Raw genomic sequence first — 27,256 nt, 5'->3', positions numbered from 1 at the left:
CCTGGTGGGCACATCGAAATTTTACCTTGCACGCTTGCCGTGTTAATTAATGTCTAGTTACACAATGATTTATGTAATAGCCAGGATTAATGGTCCAGTATGTTATACCATTGACGTTCATATTAGAACGTATTAATTAATTGTATTAATAAATCAAGGTGAAAAGGTGGCTACGGGCCCAGTCCTGTTAAACTAGCATCTTCAATGCATCAAGTGCTGGACTCCCCCACTATAGCTGGTGGGCAGCTCTCACTCTGGATCTTGCTCCCCACATAAACATGTGCACCATGCGTTGTCTGCTGTGCATGCAGTAAGTTCCTCACATATACTAACACAGACATTCCTTCTGTACTGGCAAGAGGCAGCATGTGACCAATCTTTTGGTTGCATTTGTCTGTCTTGTCTGGGCCATTTCATCTCAGAATTATTTATGGACCCTTGGTGTTCGTCCCTTTCCTGCTCTGCTGCCTTTTCAGACTGTGTAGCTCATCTCTCGGACACCACCAGTGATCTAAGTGAGGGGGAGCGGATGGGAGCGGTGCTCCTGTACTTTTTTTTCTCCATTACCATTCCTATACTTTTATTTTAAAAAGAAACCACTCCGGAGCACTCCTTTTTAAAGTAAAAGTATAGGAACGGTTGCAGAACTGCACTGTCTGATGCAGAGCCTTGGCCCACACCTGCGCACTGCGGTGCAGCGCCGTTCATTTCTGCACGTGCCCCTCAGTATGCGCAAGCGTGGGCCAGTGACAAGCAGCCTCTGTCAGAGTTGGACTGTGCCAGGCCTAGAATTTACCTCCTGCAGGCTACGCTGCCAGACAGGTAGGTAAAGGGGGGGACACAGACAGAGGCGAGTGTAGTGGTGGGCCGGGAGAGAGTGACGGTTCAGTGCCGTCCCTTTCTCCCGACCTGAGCATTTTTTATTTCATTTTGGTGCGGGCAGGAGGGAGGTCACAAGGCCAGGCCAGGTGCTGGGTCGGGAGAGAAGGACAGTTCCGTGCTGTCCCTCTCTCCTGACCCGAGCAGCATATTGTATTGCACTGCAGTAGTGCAGTGCATGGTGCGGCAGGAGGTCAGGGGCCAGCCAGATGACTAGTGGGTCGGGACAGAGGGATGGTTCAGTGCCGTCCCTCTCTCCCGACCTGAGCGTTTTGAATTTGATTTTGGTGCTGGCGGGAGGGAGATCACAAGGCCAGGTCAGGTGATGGATCGGGAGAGAAGGATGGTTCAGTACTGTCCCTCTCTCCCAACCCCAGCATATTGTACATTGTACTGCACTGCAATAATCTGCAGTGCAGTACAATATGTCTGCAGTGCAGTGTGCGGGCAGGAGTGCAGGGGCCAGCCAGGCCAGATTACTAGTGGTTCGGGAGAAAGGGACCGTTCAGTGCCGTCCCTCTCTCCCGACCTGAGCATTTTTTATTTGGTTTTGTTGTGGGCGGGAGGTCACAGAGCCAGGCCAGGTGCTGGGTTGGGAGAGAAGGACGGGTCAGTGCTGTCCCTCTCTCCCCACCCAAACATATTGTACTGCATGCACTGCAGTAGTCTCAGTTCAGAGGATATCGCCCAGAAGCGGCGTGTTTCCACGTCTGCGGCAGTGAGAGACTTTTTGGGCCAATATGGGCCACTTTTATGAGTTACTTAACTATGCAGATAGTAGTTTTGGCCAGTGTTGCTGAATAAATATTCATTCAAATGCACAATTTTTGTCCCATTTAAAGTAAAGACCTCCCCCTTGGGTAAACAGTGTCACAAAAGGAATGAATTGCCATTTTCTACTGTGGGCCACTTTTTCATTGGTGCCAAAGACAATTTTATGGCCCAGTCCGACCGTGGGGGAAAATGAATACAATTGAGAGCGGATGGGTAAAGCTGGCGACCACATGAACCCAGAGCATTTGCAGACTGAGGGCATCCATTGCTTTTCTTAACTATGCGAGCATAGCCAGGCGCCTAGAAGCTATCCAGCAACCTGGTACTATAAAATACTTCAAAAATAGAACAAACACACAGGCGAATAATTAAACTGCATTGCACTGGGTAACACAAGCAACCCCCGCACCACCTTTTTTACAATATAATGGGAAATGCAGTACAGCTCTAAGTAAATGTTTATTAAACATGTTCAAAGTCCTCTGTAAATGGAAAGTGATTCTTACCTTAATCCGGTCCCATGCAGGTGGTAGAATGAGAATAATTTTTAGGGGGGGGGGGGGGTTGCTGAGATAGTTTACTTGTGTTGCCCCTGAGGACACTGATCCAGGGCCCCCCAAGTCAGAGCGCCAACGCCGTCTCCTGGGATGAACAGCCTCTTCCTGGCAGGGTGTGGGCAGGAGTTCAGGGGCCAGCCAGGCCACCCATAATGTCTAATAGTTTGATGCTAAAAACTAAAGTTTGCTTTGATGTCCTTAGTTGAATATAGGGCATAATGGGGATGGGGAAGGCGCTAATTACGGCACCGTAAATTACGGTGCCGTAATTAGCACCAAGGTCGCTTAGCGCCTTGGGCCCTCATTACAGGTCAGGCGTTAAGGGTTTAACGGCGCCGTTAACCCTTAACGCCTGATTCACACTTTAACGCCTGCTTTTTGCAGGCGTTAAAGTCCAAGGCGCTAAGCCTTACGGTGCCGTAATTAGCGCCTTCCCCATCCCCATTATGCCCTATGGGGCAAAAATGGGAATGGGGAAGGGCAAATGGTGAATGGGGAATTACCGCCCCACTCACCTTGGAATGGGGCAGTAATTCCGCCATCCACCATGCCGGACTCCGGCATGGACCATGGTGCTAACAGCACCATGGTCCAGCGCCGGACTTGTAATGAGGGCCTTGGACTTTAACGCCTGCAAAAAGCAGGCGTTAAAGTGTGAATCAGGCGTTAAGGCTTAACAGCGCTGAAGGCGCCGTTAAACCCTTACACCTGACGTGAAAGCCAGAATAGTAAGAACGCCACATTCCGACTGATGATAGCAACAGGGCACCCTGGAACCACTGGAGATTAAGAGGCAGCGGGACCCTGGATCCTGTGCAGGGTGGTGGGGGTATCCTAATGCTGGGACTGATGTTACATATCCGATGCTCAGAAGAGACATTAACTCATCTCGTTACTAATAATAGCATATCCTCATTCGTGCCCCAGTCCTGTTTGCAGGGCCTTGTGGTTTCATCATACGCTCATGTCCTTATGCCGAGATTGCTTGTTGGAGGAGAACACACCCCTGATCTAGAATAGTAAATGTATTGCAAGAACCATAACGCGGACTGTACGTCATACTCCTGCAGCAAAATAATCCAAATAGTTCACCCCTCTCGCTCTCTTTCTCTCCATCTCTCTCCTTATCCCCCCGCCGTCTCTCTCGTACACTCTCTCTTCTGTCTGTCCAACCTCTTCCCTGTTACCGTCCTTACTTCTATAACCATCCTCTTTTATCTCATTTTCTTCCTGTTTTGCCATGTTTTGTAATCATGAGACAGAAAACGAAAGGACGCCGGAGCTGTGTCAGCAGTGCCACCTAGTGGCAATCTCCAGACCCTTGCAATTAACTTGGCCTATTTCTTTTGCTTGTCTTCTTGTAAGATCAGCATCTTCATGACCCACTTGTCCAATTACGGTAATGACCGCCTGGGCCTGTACACCTTCGTCAACCTGGCCAACTTCGTGCAGAGCAGGACCAACCTGAGGCTGCAGACGCTGCCGCCGCTGCAGCTCGCGCACAAGTACTTCGAGCTCTTCCCGGAACAGAGGGACCCCCTCTGGCAGGTGAGACACGTTAAGGGAATGAGGTAAAACCGGGACCCTTTACGGTTTGTGTTGGGTGTTGTGTCATGTGATAATAAATAGCAATTGCACACTTTTTGCGTACTGGGACATTTGTCAGTGGGACACCTCTCTCGTTCGGCACCTCAACGAGGATGTCCAACGGGAAAGGTGTCCCGCTGGCAGGACAATTTGTGCTGAGCAATTTCTGCTAAGCACACTCATTGTCCTGGTAGCAGACACCTTACCCTTTCCAAACGGGAGAGGTGTCCCGCTGCCAGGACTATGTCCCAAGGAGCTCCAGGCAGCAGAGGGGCTCTCACGTTGCTCTGTGTCAGCATAGCATTACAGTGTGAGCCATTAGGGACTAAAGGGAGGGTGGGGACTATCAGCAGAGACTGTTGTCTCTTTAGAAATGGGAATGGGAGGGAGTGATCCAAAGTGAGAAGGGTGCATAATGTTGCATGCTTTATGACATAATGACTTTGGGCCCGATCGATGAAAAGTGCGCATAGATCCTGCAAAGCCAGCGTGCTGAGAACGTTAAGGAGGAGTTAAAACGCTGGAGGAGTTAAAACGGCAGCGTGCTCTTTGGGCCGATTCTTAACTTGGCGCACTGAACGTGCTAAAGAGAGCGATTCACTGCTCCAAATCAGGACGCCCAGGCTCCACCACTATTCTCAGGTGGGCCTGGGCGTCCTTGTAGTGCAGGACAGTGCAACTTAAGCATTGCGTCTGTTGTTGTCTTAAGGGGCGCAATCCTGAAATCTCAGCATCATTTTTGTAAAATAACAACATATTCGTTATTTTACAAAACTGCTGCCGAGAACACGGGGTCTATATGAACACTTTCATATACACCAAAATAAGCAGCTTCAACGTTGCAGGATATAACGTTGAAGCTGCTTACTTTGGTGTATACGGAAGTGTTCATATACACCCTGCACTGCAACAAGGATTCTTGTGGCACTCCTCCAGAATAATGGTACCGTATATGTGAGACACTTTAGCGCACATATTAAACTGGAGGAGTGCCACAAGAATACCAGTCTAAAGAGGCAGGTAACAAATGTGGCAGTTGCTAGGTTGGTTTCCAACCCATCCTAGCAACTGCCACATGTATTCCGAAAGTGGCGCATTCCTACCAACTTCGGAAGAATGCCCCACCTTCAGAATAGGTCTTAAGTACCGAAAAGGTCATTAACGCTTTTAAGGACCCTTTCAGTACTTTACACCAGTTGAGAATCGGGCCCTCTGAGGCATTTTGCTACGAGCGTCGCTCCATGTGATCGCCACCACCACCCGGAAGCCTGCTGAGCTCCCAGTTGGGCTGTTGCAACGACACAGAATCACTGCACAGCAGCCAAGAGACACTTTCCAAGGGATCCAAAATGCCACATATGGAGGAGGGAAAAACAACCTGTCAGTGCTATTTTAAAGTCACCTCAGAATAAAGAAAAATAGCAAGAAAAACGTGCAAGATACAAATAACAGAAATGTTGGTTGCACAAAGGCCCCTTCGTGTGGGACGCATAGGTGGGGCTTGCGGGTGCCCCCATTGTGTTTATCCAAGAGAGGACCACTTAATATAGGTTCTCCTGAATCCAGTGTGCGAATGTGGGTCTGTGGACTTTGAACTATGCATGCGCAGCAAAATATGTCAATTTTTCAAATTGAAAATAAAATACGCAGCGAAACTAATGGACGCCACAATGTACCAATAATGAACAAGAAGACGCCACTGGCACCATACCGAATGTTCCCCATTGCACTTGTAGACATTCAAAATCCCATGTGCCACAAGTGCAGCCGGTAGACACCATTTGTAACAGGTCAGCTGGGATTTCAATACTGGGCCGCGCGCGCTTTAAAATGCCACTGGGTTTGTTGCATGTCTTTCACGGTGGACCTCATCCCCCTCGCATGCCACAAAGTGATTGCTCGACCATGTTACGCGCATCAAGGGTATGGGGGTGGGGGTGGTAAAAGTCCACCGTTTTGACAGTTTGATGAATGCATTTGTGTGATGTGTGCGGCCATATTCATGTGAGCGCGAGCCCAGTGAGGTGGGCCTGCCATAATTATGTGCATGAACTCTCTTTGCACCCTACAAAAGTGTTGTGTACTACGTACACGTAGTGCGCATGCGCGAGGCTCTAGGGGCTCGCGCATGCGCGGTTAACAAATAAAGGCGGTGCTCGGCAGTTGCAGCCGGAGACCGGAGCCATCGCACGTCTCCGGCGTGCGTTCTTGGTGTGCATGTGTGTACGAGTGCACGCGTGGGTTGCCTGACTTGCGGATCGCCGCGAGTATCTAAAACTGGCGACGAGGAGGAGACACGACCCGCGACCTCGTTCCAAAGTCACTGCAGGAACGAACGGAGCGCGATGCAGTCGCGGACCGCTCGAAAACAGCCGGCGGCCATTTTGAGCGCTTGAGTGAAGTCGTCACTCGCGGTGGTAGCGGCCCGTTCTGGGTGCTCGTGCGCCATCTGTGAGTCATCAGCCATCACACTAGATAATTTTTGGACACTTCACAGCCCAGCAGGAGCAGGGCTGTGATAAAAGAAGGGACAAAGGTCAACACAGGAGATCTTCGCCACAGCCTGGAGTCGGATCACCAGTCTTCTGTCAAGACCCAACTGTGAGTACCCAGGGAGATGGGTGATGAAGAGGGTGCCGCCGCCCCGGAAACACGCAGGGTGCGCACCACCCTAGCGCCCATGCCCGAGTTCGACACTACAGGCCCACCATCTAAACTCGGCCCCAAATGGCTCACATGGGTTAAAAGACTGGAAATGATGTTCAGGGCCTCAGGGGAAACAGAGGATGAGGCAAAAATTGCCATCATGATGTACTCGGCAGGCACGGAGGTCCAGAAAATATACGACTCCCTCGACATTCCGGTGGCAACTTACGACGCAGTTAAGCAAGCGCTAAGGGATCACTTCCTACCACTTGCGAATGTCGATTTCGACAGATTCGTTATGGGGGCTGAAAGACAACGCAGCGAAGAATCGTTAGACCAATTCTGTGCCCGTCTGAGGCGTCTGGCGAGCTCCTGCAGGTGGGCAGATGAAGAGGAAATGGTCAGAAACCAACTACTGCAAGGATGCTGCTCTGGAAAACTCAGGAGGCAAGTCCTCAGAGAACCTGGACTCACCCTCCGGCAGATCCTAGATATGGGAAGGGCGCACGAACTGGCGGAGGCCAGAGGATCAAAGATGGACGCAGCCAGCATACCCAAAGGGGAGGAGGAAGCGCTCGCTGTCAGGCGTTTCATGCCGGGGAAGGTCAAATGGACACCAAAGACGGAGGAAAGGACCACGAGATCGAACTTGTCTCAATCTTGCTCGGACTGTGGGTACGATCTCCCTCACAGGGGTGAGTGCCCAGCCAAGTCGAGGACATGTGGCAGATGTGGGGCCCCCGGACACTATGCCAGAATGTGTAGGGCCACTGTGCCCGTAGCAGCCAACAGGGGACCAGAGAGGTTCATGAGGTATGGGGCCCGCAATGTGAAGGGCGTATCCTCTTTGGAACAAGAGATACAGAACATGAACATCGCCGAAGAAGAGGAAGAGGAAGAAGAAGGTGAAATCTTCTGTATCTCCAGCATTGCAAGTGGCCCCGGAACTAGACGAAAACCCACATGCACCGTGAATATTGGGGAAGTCCCCACCCCAGTCCTCATCGACACGGGGGCGTCGGTGTGCGTGCTCGCGGACAGACACTACAAGGCCCTCGCGGGCCCACCGAAACTTTCTCAATCAAGAGCACAAATATATGCGTTTGGTGAGGAGGAACCCCTACCTATACAAGGAGTGTTCATAGCCCCAGTGTCCCACGGCGGGAACAGCATCAAGGCGAGATTTTTCGTCACAAGTGTGAGCCCGCATTCTTTGCTGAGCTGTGCGGCATCGGAAGCACTTAACTTGGTGCACTTCACATTTGCCGTATATCTGTCGGACCTGAATGGCCTGCTGGCACGCTTTCAGGAACTCTTCAGTGGGATAGGAAAACTCAAGGCGGATCCTGTGCGGCTGCACATCGACAAGTCGGTCAGGCCAACGGCGCTAAAGCATCGCCGTATCCCTTTTCACCTGAGGGCCCAGGTGGAAAAGGAACTTCAACTCCTAATAGAACGAGACATTATAGAGAAGGTTGAAGGGCCGACGCCCTGGGTTTCCCCGATCGTTGTTGCCCCAAAGCCAAAGCAACCGGAAGCGGTGCGAATCTGCGTCGACATGCGACTGCCCAACTTGGCTATAAAAAGGGAGCGTCACATCACGCCAACTCTGGACGACATTGTGGGCGAACTCCAAGGAGCTAGAATCTTCTCCAAGCTGGACTTGAGAGCAGGGTACCACCAGCTGGAACTCCACCCGGAGTCCAGGTATATAACGACCTTCACAACCCATGAAGGACTATACCAATACAAGAGACTCAGTTTTGGGATATCCTCCGCGGCGGAGGTATTCCAAAACTCCATCAGAGGAGCCCTGTCGGGGCTAAAAGGGGTTATAAACATGTCGGATGACATTCTTGTATTCGCCAGGTCAGAGGCGGAACACATCAAGCGCCTGGAGGACACTTTTCGCAGATTGCAAGACCTTGGCCTTACGCTGCACCAGGAGAAGTGCGAGTTTATGAGGGACAGCCTGGAATTCTTCGGATTCATTTTTCACGCTGGAGGCATTTCCCCTGACCCGAAGAAGGTGAAGGACATCAGAGAGGCTTCGTCACCCACGTCCCCGGCGGAAGTTCGCAGTTTTTTAGGCATGGTGACGTATTGCGGACGGTTCATCCGGGACTTGGCCTCTATCTCCGAACCGTTGCGTGCCCTCACCAGGAAGGACGTGGCTTGGGCATGGACGGGCAAAGAACAAAGGGCGTTCACAGCCATCAAAGAAGCCCTGTCCGAACTTGACACCATGGCTTACTTTAACCCAACCCGGGAATCGGAGATAGTGGTGGATGCCAGTCCCGTGGGACTGGGGGCTGTTCTCCTACAGGCAGATCAACAGGGAGCGATGAGACCCATCGCATATGCCAGCAAGGCATTGACCAGCACCGAGCAGAGGTATTCCCAAATTGAACGTGAGGCCCTCGCGATATTATGGGGCTGCAAGCATTTTCGTTTGTACATCTTGGGGAAGCCAGTTGTCGTGGTGACAGACCACAAGCCATTACTGCCCATCCTGGCGGGAGCATCGTCCAAGCCACCACCGAGGATCGAAAGATGGATGCTGTCCCTCATGGAGTATGGGGTCAGACTGATCTACCGCCCAGGAACCAACAACCCCGCTGACTACCTGTCCCGTCACCCCTGTTCAGGGCAGTCAGGGGCGACCACAGAAGTCGCGAGTTGTGCGGACTCCATTCATCTGGTTGTTGAATCGGCACTGCCTGTGGCACTTTCAAGGGAGGCAATCGCCAACGAGTCTAACTCTGACGAGGCGTTTCTGAGGGCAAAAGAAGCAGTAACATCAGGCGCCTGGAAGGACCTCCTCTTGAACAACGCCAGGAGGAACGTGGAAGTGCAAAAGGACCTACAGGCCTTGTGGAGCGCACGTCATGATTTGTCCGTGACGACCGACGGACTGCTCCTGAGAGGACACAGGATTGCGATCCCCAGATCTCTCGTTGGGAAGGTCCTTCACCTCGCTCACAATGGACACCAAGGAATGACCAGGATGAAGGCACGTCTCCGACTGAAGGTTTGGTTCCCGGACCTAGAGAAAAGAGTCGAAGAGTTTGTGAGAGCGTGCATCCCATGCCAGGCCACCAGCCCAGCTGACAGAGGACCGCCAATACAGTCCATGGCGAGAAGTGAACTGCCCTGGGGGACGGTCCATGCCGACTTCGGCTCCACCGGTCGAGGACTGCACTTCCTGGTTGTGACCGACCAGTGGTCGCGGTACCCGGAGGTGGAACTCGTAGAATCCACGGCCAGCGATCACACCGTTGCAGCACTGGACAAGATCTTTGCAACCCATGGTTTTCCGGTGGAGTTGTGTTCAGACAACGGGTCACCCTTCCAGGGGCAAGTTTTTGCAAGATACTGCGAAGAAAAAGGGATAAAGCATCGGAAAGTCACCCCGTTATGGCCAAGGGCCAACGGCGAGGTAGAGCGTTTCATGCGCACCCTAAACAAGGTCTTTCGAATTTCCGAAAATGGAGGGGAAGACCTCCGGAGGAACTTGTTTGAATTTCTCCGGGAGTATCGGACAACCCCGCACCGATCCACGGGAGTTGCCCCGGCGGAGGCACTCTTCAGAAGAATACCGCGAGGGCTCATACCAGAGACCGAAGGGCGAGACCCGGGTGTAATAAACAACGAGCAGGTGCAGCTGGATAGAGTGGCCAGAAACGAGAGAGAAACGGCACGGAGACGGCTACCCGAGAAGCAAATAGCAGTAGGGGACACTGTCTTAGTACGAAACCGAAGGTCGGAAGGAAAACTATCGACAACATACGAGACCCAACCGCTAGGTGTAACTCATGTAAAGGGCACCATGATCACTGCAGCCAATGCCAGAGGCACGATTACACGGAATGTGTCGTTCTTCAAGCGCATCCAGACAGCAGAGGATGACGCGGCAGCGGAGAGTGCTCCGGCACAGGAAAGTGTGCCAGGACCGGCAGAGGGTCCTCCAGTAGCCGACATGCCGGCGCCAGAAGTTCCGGAGGAGGCGTCGCCACGGTACCCGAGCAGGGTAGGGCGGAGACCACCTCAGAGGTTCAGGGACTTCATCATGGACCCGGCTCCCTAGCAGAGACGGCTAAGACATATCCTGTTCATGATGACAAGCAAGTTTTTGTGTTAATGTTGCGTTCATGTTGAACTGTTCTGTTTCTGGGGGAAAAGGAGGAGTGTTGTGTACTACGTACACGTAGTGCGCATGCGCGAGGCTCTAGGGGCTCGCGCATGCGCGGTTAACAAATAAAGGCGGTGCTCGGCAGTTGCAGCCGGAGACCGGAGCCATCGCACGTCTCCGGCGTGCGTTCTTGGTGTGCATGTGTGTACGAGTGCACGCGTGGGTTGCCTGACTTGCGGATCGCCGCGAGTATCTAAAAAAAAGGAACTAAGTCTGGAGGGGCCTTCTCAGCCAGCACAAAGGAAGTGCATATCATTTCGAGTGGATTCGGGGGCCATTTGTCTGCGCAACAAAGTGTAGCGCTCTCTCTTCCAAAATGGCTTGCTCTGCTGCCGACGCTCTGCCCTTTGAGTGCTGCACGCGAGCGCCGAGTGCACGAGCAACCTTCTGTAGATAGAGAACTAGAAAGATAGAGAGAGATGGTGAGATACATAGGTGGGCAGACAACACAATATATAGATAGATAAACCCAATGCGAGATACATGAGATGTGATAGAATGATGTAGATGTACGGACACAACAATAGCTAGATAGACAGACACAATGATGGATAAGTGATAGGTGATGGGCAGAGTGAGCAAGAATGTTTAGAACATTGTGTCAGTCACATGAGGTTTGATAAGCAAAACAAGCTTCCCCCACACGTCGCCCCCTGTCACGTTTCGCATCACCAATCACATATGGGCCACACAATCAATCATTCTATTAATGCCACTGTTCTTTTCTCCAATGAACACAGAACCCCTGCGATGACAAGCGCCACAGGGACATCTGGTCCAAAGAAAAAACCTGTGATCGCCTGCCGAAATTCCTGGTCATTGGACCCCAGAAAACAGGTACGTGCGAGTGAGTGGCTTAATGAGAGGGTGTGTGGGAGAGCCAGAGATTGAGTCAAATCATGGTTATGTGATATATTGAGTGAGTTAGTGAGTGAGTGAGTGAGTGAGTGAGTGAGTGAGTGAGTGAGTGAGTGAGTGAGTGAGTGAGTGAGTGAGTGAGTGAGTGAACAAACAAATGATTTTAGCGCAACTGTAAACATGTATAATGGGCACTGCGTTTTTAGACACAACAGATGTATGTCTATGTGGAGATCAGACTTGCGCCTTATTAAAGTTGATTTTAAAACTCAGAAATTGCAGGCCAAGCTCAGTACATATGCTGGTGTGGGGGTCTTTGAGTGAGAAGTAGTTGTTTCCACCAGACTCTGATTTGTGAATTTGGATAGCCTTTGTACATGACATAATGAAGTTGGTGTGACTAATTAATAGAATATTCTTTTTTTGTTTTTTTGTGATTTGGTTTATTCAATACCTTTCACAAATACAAAACATAAGTATGTAAAGAGAAAGAAAGAGTAAAAGAGATAAAGTTAAGCATCCTACACAACCTGATATTTACATAACTAAAGCTGGAGGTGTAAACTTTACAGCAGCAACTGTCAGTGAAGTAAAATTACCACTGAAAATGTGCTTCTAAAAATATAGTGAATACTGAGATTCCTGGCTATGTGCAAATCTTAAAAGATGGCCACATCTAGTAGTGTGCAACTCCGTGCATCCGTTAGAAAAGATGCTGTAAGGTTTCAATCAAATGAGGGTCTTGACAGAATTTCCCAATCGGCAGGTTACGTGTGATTGTTTCTCACGCCTAAAACATCTTTAATGGGAAACACATTGAGCCAGAGTCTTAAAAATTAATTTGTCCCCTCCAATTTGGACATTTCCTTAAATAAGCCGGCAACAGATCGTAAGGTTTGTTAATAAACAAATAGATAAATACATTTTATATTTACCAACTTGAGACCTAGTAGAAATCCAATCATCGTGCACCAGTTTTTTTTTACCTCTGTCGAGTAATTAATAGGATCGGAGGATGTGCACTCGAGTTCATGTACAATAGTCTGGCAAGACCCAATTCAAGGAACAAGGACTGGACGGTTATGGAGTAACTTTAATTTATACAAACTTGGCAATAGGGAGGAAGTGGGAGGATTCACAATTATAGCCAATAGTAATCTCTTTTTATGGTTGCACATTATTTTTCGTCGTTGCAAATCTGTTTTGCAAAAGTGGAGGTGTTTTGTGGATGATTTGGAAGTACAAATATAGCCAAAATGCACAGATTCCACTTTTTGGGGAGAGGTGGATAGCATTGCCCATCTCCCTGAGTTAATAAGCACCTCCTGGGCTGCGTGAATCATGTATAGTGCTATTTAAGCTAGAAGAGATGTACCTTAACTGTTTCATTTGTTTAATATAGTGAAAAAGTAGCTCAACGCCATGATTACAGTTCAGACTGTTGCAACAGTTCACTGTCAAGTGAGAAGCATGGAGCTGGGCCATTCTCAGCCAAATGGATGAAGCATCATCTGTGCCTGACAAAGAGCCTCACAAATGAATGAATGAGTACATGCACACAGAGCGCACTCCCCCAAAGGGTCTCTTGCCACTGTCAGCGTGCATAGTGGAATTTCACAGTCTTTCTTATGAAATGGTGAATGAACAATATACACTTGTAGCCCTCTGTATTTAAATTCCAGCATCCAGGCAAATATAAAACACTAATTAAGCCAAACAATAGCCAAGGAACACCGGTAGCACTGGCGGCTCTCTAATTGTGAACACGTGCATGCATTATGAACTAGTAAATGACTCACAGTATGTTACAATCAAATCTGTATATCTCCTTTAATAATCATAAAATAACATCTTTATACATGAGGCAGACACATCAAGTCAATGAATTTCAGACTACAGTCCTTCATCAGGGCATTCTCTGCAAGTGATACAAAAAGTACAAAAAAGCAACAAATCCCTACAATTAGCACTAAGACACATTTAGCTATTGGATAGAAGTGTAAGTGTAATCTCTAAAAAAAAAAAGACAATTTCAATCTAAGCCTTAGAAAAAGTAAATAGGAAAAGGGATAAGAAACAATCAGTGCCCGTATGATTACTCTGTAGGCTCCTGGTTCATTGCAAGTATACCTTATTAAGGGGAAACTTAACAAAGATTATATAAAATATTCTATTATAGAACTATAGAACTATGATCTTTTTTCCTATCACAGGTGGTGTAAAGCCTGGTAATTCAAAAATGAAATAAAAGAATGTGCTTGTGCTAATGTGCATCCGTGGAAATGTTATGGGAATTAGAGAGTGGACAACCGCCAATATGGAAACACTGACATAAATAGTTCTTCCTGTGGTGATCACGTGCACACATAAACGTGATGACGTTGTCGTGTGGGAAATGCGATGATGTCATCGTGTGACCCGGAATCAGCGATAATATGAAAATAAACAACAGAATAAAAAGAATAACTCAAAGTAAAAAATATTCACATGAAAACAGAAACTTCTTCTTATATGCCATCCTGAGAATCATGTAATGTTATATTCAATAAATGGTACAATCGGGCAAACACAGTTGGCATATTGTGTGTGGAATACTGCAGCTTCATCATTGTCTGGAGACAGCACCTAACAGTAAAAATGTAGAAAACTATAGTCTAGTCTTACATGTATTTCACAAATGCGTAGAGTTTTCGTATAGGACATATATGCATTATTCTATTTTACGTTTCTAAGTACCACTTTGTTATTATAAGACAGCACTTACTGTTTTGTATAGTTATATATATATTCTAGTTATGTTATGCTAAAACTGTATGCATTTGTGAAATACATGTAAGAGTAGACTATAGTTTTCTACATTTTTACTGTTAGGTGCTGTCTCCAGACATTGATGAAGCTGCAGTATTCCAGAAAATTCCAGAAATTAAAGGCTGTTGTAAATGTACAAAGGGCAGGGAAACCAAGTTTTCCAAGGATCAGGTCTCCTGGCAGTGATGATCCCAGATAGACCCTCATTATGAGACTGCCGGTAATCCACTGGTGCTACTGGTGGGTTAACATCAGTCTCGCCTTACCGTTACCAATGCCCAATATCCCGGTGTTACTGGGATATCATGGGCCTGGCAATGGCGATAAGTTCCCATTTTCCATGGAGTCCCATAGGACTCCATGGAATGGGAACCACTGATGCACCGGCATCGTTCTTAACAGTGCCTGTGCTTCACAGATTTTTCTACCAGTAGGGACCTAAACTACCGGCAGGTCAGGCCTGCCGGTATTTCACTGCCCCTACTGGCAGACTCGTAGTAACCTGGTCTGGAAAAAATGCCAGGGTTGGTAGTTCCAGACATTTTACTGCAATTCTTTCTGGACCGGGTAATCGTTGCTAGGAAAGATTTCCCTTAGGTGCAGTTTTCTCTCCATTTGTGAACCCCCCAAACTTTTAGCTTTTGTTTGGGTTACCTAACCTGACTTTTTCCAGTGGAGCACAGCCTTCAGCTGCGCTCCTCTGGGCTTTCGCTCATTTGTTATGGAGAAACGGACACATCCTTCAGGCTGTCAGTACTGGGAAACTATGTTTCCCCTAGTCTTTGACTATGTTGCCATCTCTTGGTAACGGTTTATCTATGTGCCAAGTACCTTCCAGTACCGCGCGTAGGGGCCCTCTCATTTTATGGCCCTAGCCAGCCTCTAAGGATTTTTTGGTGTTTGCACAAATGTGCCTAGGACGAACTGGTGGCAGCAGTTTACTTTTAAAGTATGTTTCCTTCATTTTTATGGACCATATAACGTTTACCCCGCTTGGCCCATGACTGTGGCCAGTGCCGAAAATGGCCGTGCCACAAAGTATTTTGTTCTGTCCTTTGGCCACTTTGTTCCTTTGCTTCCCCCAGGTCGAGAGACCTGGGTATTCCTTATTTGGGCATGCAGCCTCCCGCAAAAACTGCATCTTTTGCAGGCTCCTGCATATCACGTGTGCTAGTGTCCAGGAAGAGGGTCGGGTCTGTCGGTTCCCAAACCAGCCTACTGGTGCCAGTATGCCTGGTAGTCCTGAATCACTGGAATCACCATGGGCCATGATTGGCCCACACCTGGCGTGCATGCAAGAGAGCAGATCTTTCATTGGCTAGCTGAGATTTGAGCACAAAACGAATCTTGAATAAGAGAAGGGGCACTGCATCCATTCCAGGTCGATCTACTGAAGTTCACACCGAATTTCATAAGGAGCCAAGTATCCTTAATGAAAGAGCAGACTCGAGGAACCGCCGGTGATGTGCTAGGAAGGTTTGGCACCCTGATCCCTCTGGTGTCCCGTTGGACCCCTGCTTTTGTATTGTACCAAGAAGGCCTGCAAGGGCGCTTCATGCCTTTGGAGTAGTGGGAACAACTACTCTCGGAACATCCTCCTTACCCTCACAGAAGAGCCTCTTCAGAAGTGTTCCTAGGCCATCCGGTGAACTGTCCAGCTTGAACCCAGGGTATCGCACAGGAATGCTGCAGTCCAGAGTTAAGACTCAAGACTTTGTGAATCACTTTCTTGTGGTCCTGGGCCCTTTCGTGCCATGACTCGCTGTCCTAGCTCCTCTGGGTTGCAATTTATGATAGTGCACCATGCTGCAATCATTTGCAGTCGCTCTGTCACTCCGCTGTGGTGACTGTCACTCTAAGTGCCTGCAGACCTGCCCACCATGTTCTGAGACGTGCTGCACCAGAACTATCCTTCTCCTTTCTTCGAGAGCTGAGAAAAGGCTACTGTCCCACCAAAACGATCATCCCGTCCTGCAGCTGCTGAGAGCCAGAGCATCCTGAAACCTCAAGGTTAACGCCTACGAGCGAAGTGGGCTAGGCTGCCAGAGTTTGGTCCAGACTGTGTCCAGGGCCGGTGAGTACTTTCATCACTTACCGGTGGCCCCCTGGCACATCCATCTGTTCTTAAGCACGAGAATCCCTTAAAAGATACTCACCTTGGCTGGGCTAGTCTGCACTCCCCAGCTATTCCTGAACCCCAAAGGTTGCTCTATCTGCAAGGGTAGACCCTCCTCTAGGAATAGTAACTATTCATCATTGCCTCAAGCCCCTTCCTGAGCAGCTACAGCCCCCTGAAGAGAACCCGCTTTTCGTTGTATGCACAACCGCATGTTATTAATGGACTATAGTGCTTTGAGTGCTAGGCTCCTCACTTCATAGGGCTCGATTACATAAGCTAGGATTGACTTCGAAGAACTGCGTAGTTTGATATCTGTGTTGAACTTACCATTTTCTGTTGCAGGTTGTGGTTATTTTCTCCCCTTTGATCAGCATTAGGCTAAACACATTATTGTATATATGTTACATAGTGAATACGCGTGTGTCGTAATTGTTTTCTTGATAGCTGTGGTTTTATCGTATTTTGTTATAAAGGCCTCTAATAAATGTATTTTTGATATACATCTGTCTAAGGGTAATCTGGGTAGATTTACTGTGTGTGCTCATTGTGGGTTTCCGATCACTCTCACCCCTCCTGAGACATAGTCTTGACCGCCTGCCAAGCTACCGTAGATTGGTCTGGTTTGTCCAGACGGTTCCCCTGTTCCACTAAACTAGGGAGGCCTCCTAAACTTCTGCCCATCAGGTCCGAGTTTAGAAATCCGTCTTAACACTCGTAATGAGACCCTATGGTCTGCATGGTTACTGCAATGTGGTGTTATGTAGACTGAACACTCAGAAAGCAGAATCTATACCAGGACCATTTGCTGGGCAATACTTTCAAATGTATTGGGTAATAAGAATGTGATGCATGAGGCAGAAGATGAATATTGTGTGTTTAAAAAGTCAGCCTGATGGATCCTCTGTGTTCAGATATCTTTTTGTGGTATCTGGTTTATTAAAACCTTTACAAAACATAGATCTGACAAATACAGCATATGTGAAAACATGAATAAAACAATGCAATTTAGATTTTTAACTATTTAACAGTGTAGCGCTGGGAAGTGTATACCAAAGGTTTGTCCTTCCACCTTGACATGTTTCTCCACACGGCAGGTACGACCGCCTTGTATTTGTTCCTGATAATGCATCCCTCCATCATCAGCAACTCGCCGAGCCCCAGAACCTTTGAGGAGGTGCAGTTCTTCAATGGGAATAACTACCATCGGGGTATTGATTGGTAAGCCCTACTCTGAGATGCCTCTTCTGAGCTAAATGTAAAGCCTTGTGTTGATGCCACTGTATACAGTCTGCCTCCCCAATGCCACCCTGCCACGCCCGTGCCACTGATTCTCCCATCATGCCCTTTGTGGAAACCACTTGCCCACCAACATCCTCTGACCCTCCATCCCTTCGCATGGATGTGGAATTAGCCTAGAGAACTAGCAGCCTATGCACATTAAGATGCTCGCTGCAATCCTGTCCAAGGAAGTTCTGCAGACCCTCCCCCGCCACCCTTTTGTATAACATAGTAGCCACTAGTGCACCTGACTGACGCCTTTGTCATTTGTTGTCTGCCCCTTTAGTGCAGTGTGTGTGGGTGTTAAAGGCTTCCTTAATACATTAAATGCATACCATTTTTTCAAGGTTAAACTGCACCATGAGGGCCACAGCACTTGACAATATTGAACATTTCACACAAATAGCCCACGCATCTTTTGAGTATGGGGGACAACATGGGATGTATACAGCCAGTCGTTGTGCGGGAATACACATGTGCTCAAGCACACAACCCCTATGATTTCAGTTACACAATGTGCCAGTGTCAGAAAACAGGCGCTGCCGCCCTCATGCTGGGGACAGTGGATCATTACATTAAATGGAATCCTAGATAAGAACCATATGCATGTACTTAGGGAGTGTTTAACCTCAATCTGAACAAAAAAGTGTCCACTTGCACTTTGTTAAAGGTCTTAACCTGAGTTGAAAAGCCAGCCTGTGCTACGTTTGCAGGGTGAAGCAGGCTATTTGTAGCATCTATCATTAGCCAGTACAATGGCTCAGCGGGTAAAATGCTCATTGCTATGAGCTGTGCTTGATCTGAAGGGCGTGGGGCCGAATTCTGGCATGGTCAACGCAGCCTTTCATCCTTCTGAGATCGATTAATGAGTACATATTTCAATTGGGTAATAATAGTAATGTATGTAAATATGTCCAATGCGAAGCGCCTTAGATTAACATGCTAAATAAAAAAATATATTATTATAAATTATTATTATCACGTGCCCCCTCACCGCCCTGCATACGCTGACCTCCATGGACACAAGTTCTTGAAGTAATCTGTCAGTTTGCAGATCCTGGACTCATGAGGTCTCGCACTACCTGAGAAATGGCTGAGTGGGAAGAGAGTTGACCAATCAAGGCATTGCCCCATGTCCCAGTAAGGCCACATAGCATCATACCAGCCACTTGGAAACAGCTTAATTTCTTCAAAAGATGCAGTCTGGGTCCAAAGAAGCATGCATGTTCAGGATGAGAGCCTGTTTGGGTACAGGCGAAGGATCATGTCCGTTTGCATGCTGACATCGCACCACAGCGAGTGGTTTTGATGCTCTCTTGACCTTTTGAATCTGGTAAGAGAAGTGGTGGGAAAGGTTCCTTTTCTTAAAATGTTGAGAAATGTTGGTTGGTGACTGCTGCTAAAAGGGTAAGGAGAGGCAGATTGGAGGACGCATGCTCTGCTGCGGGCAAGCATCTACAGTTATCTATTCATGTGTGTGTTGCTGTGTGGTGATCCCCGGTGGTTGTGTTGTTTGATGTCAGTAGGCAGCTGGAGACATCATCCTGCTGGTCGGGGATATGCACGGTTAGACTTTGGTGAGTATATAGTGTGGGGGTCAAGGACAAGGAGAGCATGTGCATTAGATCTGGCTTTAGTCAAAGGGTGGGTAGTATCAGGCATGTGGTGGATTATAATGGAGCAGCTGGGTTCATTGTTGGGTGCAAAGTAAAAGCGCAAGCATTGCACATTTAACATCACATTGTAATTGCATATCTTTGCATAGATTGCATAGAGTTGCAAAGATTGCATGGCGTAATTCAGCATACAGTAGCACATCATAACAAGGCAAAACATTGCATAGAGGATTACAAAAATGGCATAAAGCTCCTTATGCATATATATATGCAAAGTATCTATGCACATATCAAAGGGAGTCAGGCCATTCAGCTGTGAATGGGCAGTTAAGCGGTGGCACATGAAAGTTTTGATGAAGGAACAATATAACACATGACACAGCATAAGGTTCAACATATTTAGTGGTAATCACAAAATGATACGTGGGATGAACTCTTATAGGGCGCAGGAGTTTCACCTAAACTCAGAAGGAATTAGCAATACTGAGGCGTCAGAATGGAGAACCCAATGGTGAAGGAGTCTAACTAGAGGACTTCAGGTCCTCCCAGATTTCCCTAGTCTAATTCACAGCTTTCAGAATACAGTGCCATTTGCTTTTTAGCTCCAAAACTCACAGTATCAGTGTTACATCATCTAGCATGCTTCTTGTCTTGTCAGGCCCTGGGATATAGCACACAGCACGCCTCCTGTTAGACCTAGTCCTTCCTCCTATCCTTTGATACACCAGCAAGTTTCCCTCACTTGCTTTAGGGCATTACCTTGACACACTCCTACCAGCAAGTATAGTTTTTGTCAAACTGTGAAATGATCACCCACTAGACATGGGTCGCCCACCTGGGCCAAAGCTTTCAGCCATTAACAGGCTCTTGATTCTCTTTCTAGGTCCCTGCTTGTCAGGGTCTGGGATGTAGCCCTAAATTGGCACCCGCGCGCATGTCTCTCTCTCTCTCTCTCTCTCTCTCTCTCTCTCGCCCCCTCTCTCTCTCTCTCTCTCTGTTTCTCTCTGTTTCTCTCTTTATCTGTCTCTCTCTGTCTCTCATGGAATTCTCGTCCGCTCGACTCCATGGTGGTAGCCTGATCAGTGTCATTCCCTGCACAAAACTGTGCACACACAGTTCTCGTGATCTGTGTGAATGATCAGTAAAATTGCTGATTGGTGTAATCTTAACCATGTGTTAGTCTGACTGATTGATTGGTCTACATTAGTTAGTAGCTGTGCTTTGAGTTCTGCCTATTGGACTTCCCAGATGGCAATAATCCCATTTTGTCTCTTGGTAACAGGTTTCAATTAATACCTTCTCCATGGTGGTTGTGGGTTTAATAAAAGGGCGCCAATTTGAAGCCAAGCTGGAGGGCTCTGGCTGCCATTTTGAAGCCAGGCTGGAGGGCTCTGGCTGCCACAGAGCTCATGCAGGATTGTGGTGCGACGTAGATTTGCTCAGTGCTTTTGCCGGTGCTCACTATTTCTTTCCCTTCCTCTCAGTGCCCGCAGGAATTAGTGGATCAATGAGGTTTGATGGGGTGGGTGAGGGCAGGGTAGGTTCTGTGTGGATTAAAGCTGTAATAAGGAATGTGTAGGACACAGGGGGCTGAATGCAGAAACTGTACCTGTGACAGACCTAACTTACTTGCACGTTTTCTGGGGACAAAAGATAGCCTTATTTTCCTTCTGTCTGACCCATCATTGCGAACTAAAGAGTGCAGGAATGATATGCTGGATTTAAGGTGTAATTAGGGTTTGGAATGTCTGGAGGGACACTGAGAGATGCCACAGATACCTCCTCTGGGTAGCACATCAGATAGCTTTTGGATATTTTCAGCCCTCGGTTTCCTTTTACTCCGACAGCGGGGTCGTCCAATAGGATGGTTTATAGTCATAATGTAGAAACCAATAATGTCGAAAGTCATTTTTTCGAGAAAAAAAAATGTCGAAAAAAAAAATGTCGAACCACCCTTTTTGAAATTTTTTTTTTTGTTTTACCCATTTTTTTTATCCCGAACCCCAAAATAAATATATAATAAAAAAAAACGGAATTCGACATTTTTTTTTTTCAACATTACTTTTTCGAAAAAATTGTCATTCGACATTATTTTTTCGAAAAAATGACCGACCACCCAATAGGATTCTGTGACATAGGCTAGGAGTTATGGACTGCACAGAATAATCACTGTACCTCACTGTTCAACACTTGCTAAAATAATCCTAGTACCTGTAAGAAAAATATGGTTCCTTACACACAAATACAAGGCTCATTTCTTAAAAGGGTATTGGGTAGCAACCGTTAGAAATTGTTAAAAACTAATCAAATACATTCGTGAAAAGTAAGTATATTTGCCCGCTGGTTTACAGAAGCCTGGTCTAACTGTTTTGAAATGAATGCTCCTTTGCAGGTACATGGATTTCTTTCCCCTCCCGTCCAACATCACCACCGACTTCCTGTTTGAGAAGAGTGCAAACTATTTCCATTCGGAGGAAGCGCCAAAGCGAGCAGCTGCTCTTGTACCCAAGGCAAAGGTCATCACCATCCTCATTGACCCCTCTGACCGCGCCTACTCCTGGTACCAGGTAAGACTCCATCTTTAAACCATTCTCCAGATGAATGGATTGATATTTGGGGTAAGAAAAAGCCAATTAAACCACAAGGGGAGTGTCAGGGCCACACAATAATGGGAAAGTGAAGGGGAAAATGGCAGCTCCTTTGGGCGATAGGGCCCCTTATCTGCCATACTTGGAGGGTTTTTTATTGAACAATATCTTTCATTATATTATGGTATATTTGATTTTATCATGAGTTTTTGGAATGCGTTCAGAGCGGTAATAAGGACGCTTGAAAAGGAAACAATACACCAAGGAGGGCAAGGTCAGAAAGTCATTTGCGATGTGGGCGCCTCTTGAGGGATTTGCACAGCGTCAATCGATCTGGCTCCAGACAGAGGTAGAGCGGGGCAGGAGTTCCAAAGGGGTAGACCGCGGGTGCACAGAGTTCATTGCGCAGAAGAAAGACCTGTTTCTGAACAAATAAGTACCATCGTCCATCCATTTTCTTTTACATTGATCCTTTTCTTTGAAGCATCGCAAAGACAGCAACATACATTTGTCCTTGCAGGGGATTTCCAGTGATTGCATAGTGTGACAACAGCATTAAGGACCCGTGTGTTGCACTATTTATGCTGGTACACAATGGTTATTGCAATGTACAGCAAGTCGTGTTCTGTCGTGTCCCGGCAAGGCTGACCATCCGAGGGACGTTTGGCCGTAGATACAGGGATTTATGTGCAAACAGTGGAGACGACTATGCTGCAGAGCAATCTTTTTTCCAAACGCTTCAGACATGAATTAGTCATTAAATGGGGTTGTTTTGTTGGAGTTTTGCCGCAGTTGTGGTCTTGGTGTGGAATTTCGTACTCAATGATTGACTCCTTTCGTTACAACCTTTTACCACCTGTATTGTCTGTAGTAGAATGACATCAAGGAGGGATTAATCAGAATGTGGTCACAAAGAACAAAGAAAAGAAAACTCGAAGCACAGTATTAAAAAAATAACAACAGTTAAAGTTTTATGTCGCTTCTAGTTCAGGTCATGTAGATTACACAAATGAGATCACCTTGTTTCCTCAATATCCATGAGTGCAGATCATGAGAAATATGTTTAAGACAATGGCCCTGATTCATAAAGCGCGTTTCTAGGGATTGCGCCATTGTAAAAGGCTTTTGTAAATCAGGTCCGATGTATGTATGCCTATGCGTCAGCAACAATAGCTCCAGCTCTGTCTCAATTATGCGGAGTGACAGAATTGGGGGAAAAATCACTCAGCTGAACTTACGCCGGCCTTTCTGGAATTTTTGGAAACTATGCAGCTATTCTGTGGAAAGGGGGAAATGTCACTGTATCTGAGCTTATACAGACGTGTCACGTGCTGCTGCTGCACGCCACACAAGTGTGCTTTTCACCCCCAGCTAGAACATTTGTTGAGGTCTAATCAATTGTACATTGTACAGGCGACAGGAGATTGGGATATTTGGCCCCAAATTGTGGAATCAGTTACCAGGAGCGATCCGGGCATGTCAATCTGTGGAGGTGTTTAGAAAGAGGCTAAAAACCTTTTTATTCAAATAATTGAAGTAAGCCTCAAGCCAGATGCAATATCTACACACTCTAGTTCTTTTGCATAGTTAACATCAGCGCCCGAATGCAGTTGAGTCAGTTTGGTGCGCGTAATAAATGTGCAAAATCAAAATCAAACATCCCAGGAAAGAGAGTGACCAAATAGAGAGAGCGACGCACAATTATCTTTAATCAATCTTTCCCTTGGAATGATGTTTTACTCATGATTTTGCTGTTACGGCTTTGACAGTCGTGCAAAAGGTTCCAAAGAGGCAGACCTTTCAAAATGATTGGCACGATACCATCGCTAGCTGTGCCCTGTTTTTTCCCTTCAGAATCATAATAGCACTGTTGCAAATGTACATAAAATAATTATCTTGTAAAGCAAATGGCAGGCGGGTCAACAGAATAAGGATGTCTGAGTGTCCGCTGCCATGTTGGCGTTTCTCTCACATGCCTGGTAAGAAGACATTAGCCGTGTCCCTTACGGCATATTCTCCTTAGCATTGCGTAGCTTGAACAGGATTCTGTGTCGCACTGATTTGGCGAGGCTGCCTAACTCCTCTCCTCCCTCCAATACGTGATCATCTGGATGGGGGTGGGGCGCGATTTGGCATGGAAGACTCTCAGTTTTTCAGGTATATGCTGTGGCATAAATGCGTGTGTGCTTGTGTGGGTGTTTGCACTTCAGATTAATACTTCAAGGACCACATTTTGAGTATGAGGTAATGGTAAAAACATGTGGTATTTTTTAATTCCCTCCTATTGTTTAAATGTCACCTTAATAAGAGTTTGGATTGCAAAGGGTATTTATCACATTGAGGTAAACTGAAAGTACAGCGTGAAGTAAATTACGCAGATTTAACCCACGCTGTCCTTGGCATGTCCCCCATGTGGCGACTCGCCCATCCACTCCCAACTCCCTATCAGTTTGATTCCCGAGAAGACTATGTTTTTCTTCACGTGTGTGTCAATAATCCATCTCTTCCATGTTGCTTTCATGTTGCTTTCATGTTGGCCTGGGAGCTTTCTGAGCCCGATGGCTCATGTACTGGACATGAAAAGCAGTAACTCCGAATAGAGGCGAATGTTGGACAAGGCAGCCATACGTATGTGTATTTGGGGAGCAAACTGTGGCTAGAAAACATTCAAATCTATTGCAAACCTCTGTTATTGGTTAGTTTACCCTGGATCAAGTACTTTCAAAAGAGTGACTTCCCTGGTAGCCCAGCACTGAAAGCTGAGTCTTTAAATCTGCCATGTGCCTTTTATTTTTTTTAATTAAGGTTCATAAAAGATTTTTTAAAAAATATCAGCGCAGTTGCAGCGTTACAGCAATAGCGCATGACAGGTCATGTGTAAAAACTGTGCCATATATGTCAATAGCCAAGGTTAGAAAATATATTAAGGTTAGAAAATAAATTAAGCATGAAGTTCGTCCTGCTGGGTTTTTATCCTTTTTTCCTACCAACTACATCTCGCTATAGGTGACTTCATCCGGTACAGTGCATAACATTGGTAGCCGGACACACCAGCTCCACTTAATTCCTAAATTCATTAATATGTCTATGCCCCTCTCGAAGAAAGGTCCCTGTCCTTTCCTTCTCCTACTTGATCTATAAGGCTCAAGTTCTTCCCCTTGGGGGCCCCTAGGCGGGGCTACTCCGCCCACCCCTTACTGAAAGCGCTCCCCTCACCATCACTCTGACATTCTGTCACCGGAGCTTCCTCCACTGCCACCCATCTCAACATGTCTCTCTTCCACTTCTCAACCCAGGAGCAGGGAGATCAGTGTTGCAGTGTTGGGCCATTATTCTTCCATAGAATAATAATCATAATGCAATCAATTTCCCATTCATTTACTCCTCCTCTTAAATGGCAACAGACCCAAAACACATACTTTAATAGAAATGAAATGGGCCCACTTACTCCATGCAGTGAAATGTAATTATTTTTGCGCATTGTCTTTGTAGCGACAAGTTTTTGTAATTGCGTTTGCCCATTTTTTTGTAGGGACACGTTTTTGTTTCACTTGCACGCATAGCCTTTCCTGACAGGGTCATGAGATTCCCGAGAGGTTTGGGTGTGATCTGGATTGTGGCTTTCTTGCCACCTCTTGCCACAGGGCCGACTTACCTGCGGTGCCATGTCTTTCCTCTGTGGCGGAGGTACCCTCGTTGCAGACTGGGGAGATCAGCCGCTGCACCACAAGCACAAGGTGCAGTGAATAACCGGTCCCCTAAACATGCTTATAGATCTGTGCAGGGGCCCGGCAGTACGGTACCACGCATTTGTATTGTGCATACCATGGGCAGTTTTCCCATAACAACCACTGCCCATAACAACCACAAGGTGGGTCGGGAGCCTCGTTCCTACGTCGGTCTCCCATAGAATCCTCTGAGGGAAACAAACTGAGTGTGTCACAATTCCTCCTGCTCCGTGCAGGTGACTCTGGGTTCTGTCTGTGGGTCTGCTCCTGGATTGTTTGCCTGCTTATGCCTGCCACCTCTGCCTGGTCCTTTCCCTTTTGCCTCTCTTTTCTTGTACCTCCGCCATACTTCTTGTCCTTTCTCTTTTTGTTCTCTGGGCTGACCTCGCTCAATGCTTTACACTGTCTCAACACCACGTAAATATGTGGGTGGTCCTACTACGTGGTGTTAGAAGGCCTCCCCTTTTCCCTGGACAGAGTCCACTGTACTCAGCCCAGGGATAGGGTGTGTTTTCCATGCTTCTCACATATAGGACCCGACCGGATGGCCATGAGTACCATGCTATGCTGGACCTCAGGAATAGCTGGATTAAGAGCTGAAAAGAAACAACGGTGGATGTAGCGGGTGGGGGGGTGCACCTTGACACCCCTCGAGTCCAGTGCCATTCTTCCCATAAGATTTGATAAAGGCCGTTCCGTTGGGTAATCTTGCAAAGATTCCTGAGCGCTAGTTTGCAATTAAGAATAAGTCAGGAGTTGACAACCTTACTCCTACCTAATATGCCCTTGTAAATGAAATGTTCCTGACAATAGCATGGCGTTTTGCTAACTCAAACCAGCACTGAATTCTATTCTGCATCAGAAAATGCTCCCTATTTTCTGAACCAGTAACCGCTATCCACTGCAGATTTCAGTCCCAGCCCCCCAGAACATTGACATCCAGTGGATCATACATCTTTCAGTACTTGTCGTCAACATGTGTAACCTTGGCTGAGACAAGAAGTGGCGTTTGACTGACAATGATAGGCTGCATAATGCTCACAGCCCACTCAATTTCCCGCGCTGCCAAACAGCGGGAAAAACAACCTGGGAAACAGTGGTGGCCATCTCGAAATGGCTATTCCAGCCAGTCTTTTAGCAGCTTATGCCAAAGGGTTTACTTCAGCAATTGATTAATTCCCTGTATCATTGTGCTTTTATAACTATTTTAGAAGTGGTGTTGGAGCCTTTTTTTTTAAAAAAAATCGGCTCACAATCAAATAATATTGATTTTGTAAAAACTATGTAAGAAGGTTCTTCAGTACATATCTTGTTAGTTACCATGTCACTTTACCATTTTCTCATTCTCACAATGTTTCTTTATGTTTGTAAATGATCACAGGAACGATAGATTGTCAATCCGAAATAGAGGGAGAGATGTTTTGTGTACTGATTGTTCTTGCTTGTCATTTGGACAGCTGCAATCTTGATGAAGGTCACTGCATTATCTGCAGATTGCTTCCCGGTCAAGGTGGCCATTTTTCCTAGGGATATCTCTCACTGGAATTGCTCCCGCAGACAGGCATTTCAAGTGAGACGAAAGAGCAATATATTCAAATGGCACTCTTAAGTACAGCACATGAACCA

At 47.0% G+C, this 27,256-nt stretch overlaps 1 protein-coding gene across 1 annotated transcript in view; it reads left to right on the top strand.

The window, feature by feature from the left end:
* LOC138516152 (bifunctional heparan sulfate N-deacetylase/N-sulfotransferase 3) overlaps positions 1-27,256 on the top strand; it is a 758,026-nt gene that overhangs the window by 612,368 nt on the left and 118,402 nt on the right. Inside the window, exons 7-10 of the mRNA XM_069631061.1 lie at positions 3,576-3,758; positions 11,376-11,472; positions 17,515-17,638; positions 21,707-21,881. Of these exons, the coding sequence (XP_069487162.1) occupies positions 3,576-3,758; positions 11,376-11,472; positions 17,515-17,638; positions 21,707-21,881 (579 nt within the window). The remainder of the gene's footprint in view (positions 1-3,575; positions 3,759-11,375; positions 11,473-17,514; positions 17,639-21,706; positions 21,882-27,256) is intronic.

Source organism: Ambystoma mexicanum, chromosome 6q, assembly GCF_040938575.1.
Source record: "Ambystoma mexicanum isolate Mex_15411 chromosome 6q, UKY_AmexF1_1, whole genome shotgun sequence".
Lineage (NCBI taxonomy): Eukaryota > Metazoa > Chordata > Amphibia > Caudata > Ambystomatidae > Ambystoma > Ambystoma mexicanum.
This window is presented reverse-complemented; position numbering and strand designations above follow the sequence as displayed.